General features: G+C 49.1%; 1 protein-coding gene across 2 annotated transcripts in view; it reads left to right on the top strand.

The window, feature by feature from the left end:
- Slc30a2 (solute carrier family 30 member 2) overlaps window positions 1-1,009 on the top strand; it is a 12,194-nt gene that overhangs the window by 7,495 nt on the left and 3,690 nt on the right. For both annotated transcript variants that reach the window (XM_021200796.2, XM_029540074.1), the window contains exon 6: window positions 439-544. In XM_021200796.2, the coding sequence (XP_021056455.1) occupies window positions 439-544 (106 nt within the window). The remainder of the gene's footprint in view (window positions 1-438; window positions 545-1,009) is intronic.

Genomic DNA, 1,009 nt, shown 5'->3' on the forward strand with positions numbered 1-1,009 from the left:
TGAATGAATTGCTTGGGTCTCGTTGAACCTCAGTTTCCCCACCTGTCAAATGGGAATGGTGAATCAAATGCTGAGATTTCTTTTTTTTTTTTTTCTGGTTTTTGGAGACAGGGTTTCTCTGTGTAGACCAGGCTGGCCTCGAACTCAGAAATCCCCCTGCCTCTGCCTCCCAAGTGCTGGGATCAAAGGCATGCGCCACCACGCCCGGCTCAAATGCTGAGATTTCTTTTCTTGATCCACCTATGTCTCAGCTCTTTAGAAAGGTGTGTCCTGAAGTCTTCTTGGTGGAGAGTAGAGTAGAAAATTGAAAGACACGGGCCACAGCGAGGCCTGTTCTCACCCCGACGAGGGACCTCCCTGATCCGGTGAGGCTGGGAGGGAAGTAGGGAGAGCCGGGCTGATGCTGACGTGGCCTGGGTTTGTCTCCTTCTCCTGCAGCCCGAGTACAAGTATGTGGACCCCATCTGCACCTTCCTCTTCTCCGTCCTGGTCTTGGGGACAACGCTGACCATCCTGAGAGATGTCCTCTTGGTCCTGATGGAAGGTGACTTGGAAGTGGGGATCGTTAGGGCTTTGGGAGTCTGGGGGTGAGTGGCACACACGGATGCAGATTTCTGTGTGTGTCCCATTAGGTTGTGTGTGGAAACCAAAGCTTGCCTCCGGGGAGTCTTCCTTGGTCTGATTTTGTTGTTATTGCTTTTGTTTGTTTTGTTTTTTTCTGAGCCAGGGTCCCACTGTGTAGCCCTGGCTGTCCTGGAACTCACTTTGTAGACCAGGCTGGCCTCAAACTTACACACATCCATCTGTCTGCCTCTGCTTCCCAAGTGCTGGTGTTAAAGCTCTGTATCAAGTCGGGCATGGTGGGCGTGGTGGGCGTGGTGGCACACATCTTTAATCCCAGCAAACAAACAAACAAAAAAAGCTCTGTGTCAGTATGCTCAGCTCCCTCCCATATTTTTTTATTTTATTTTATTTATTTATTTATTTATTTATTTATTTTGGTTTTTCT

The sequence above is a fragment of the Mus pahari genome, chromosome 6, assembly GCF_900095145.1.
Source record: "Mus pahari chromosome 6, PAHARI_EIJ_v1.1, whole genome shotgun sequence".
NCBI classification, from domain to species: Eukaryota; Metazoa; Chordata; class Mammalia; order Rodentia; family Muridae; genus Mus; species Mus pahari.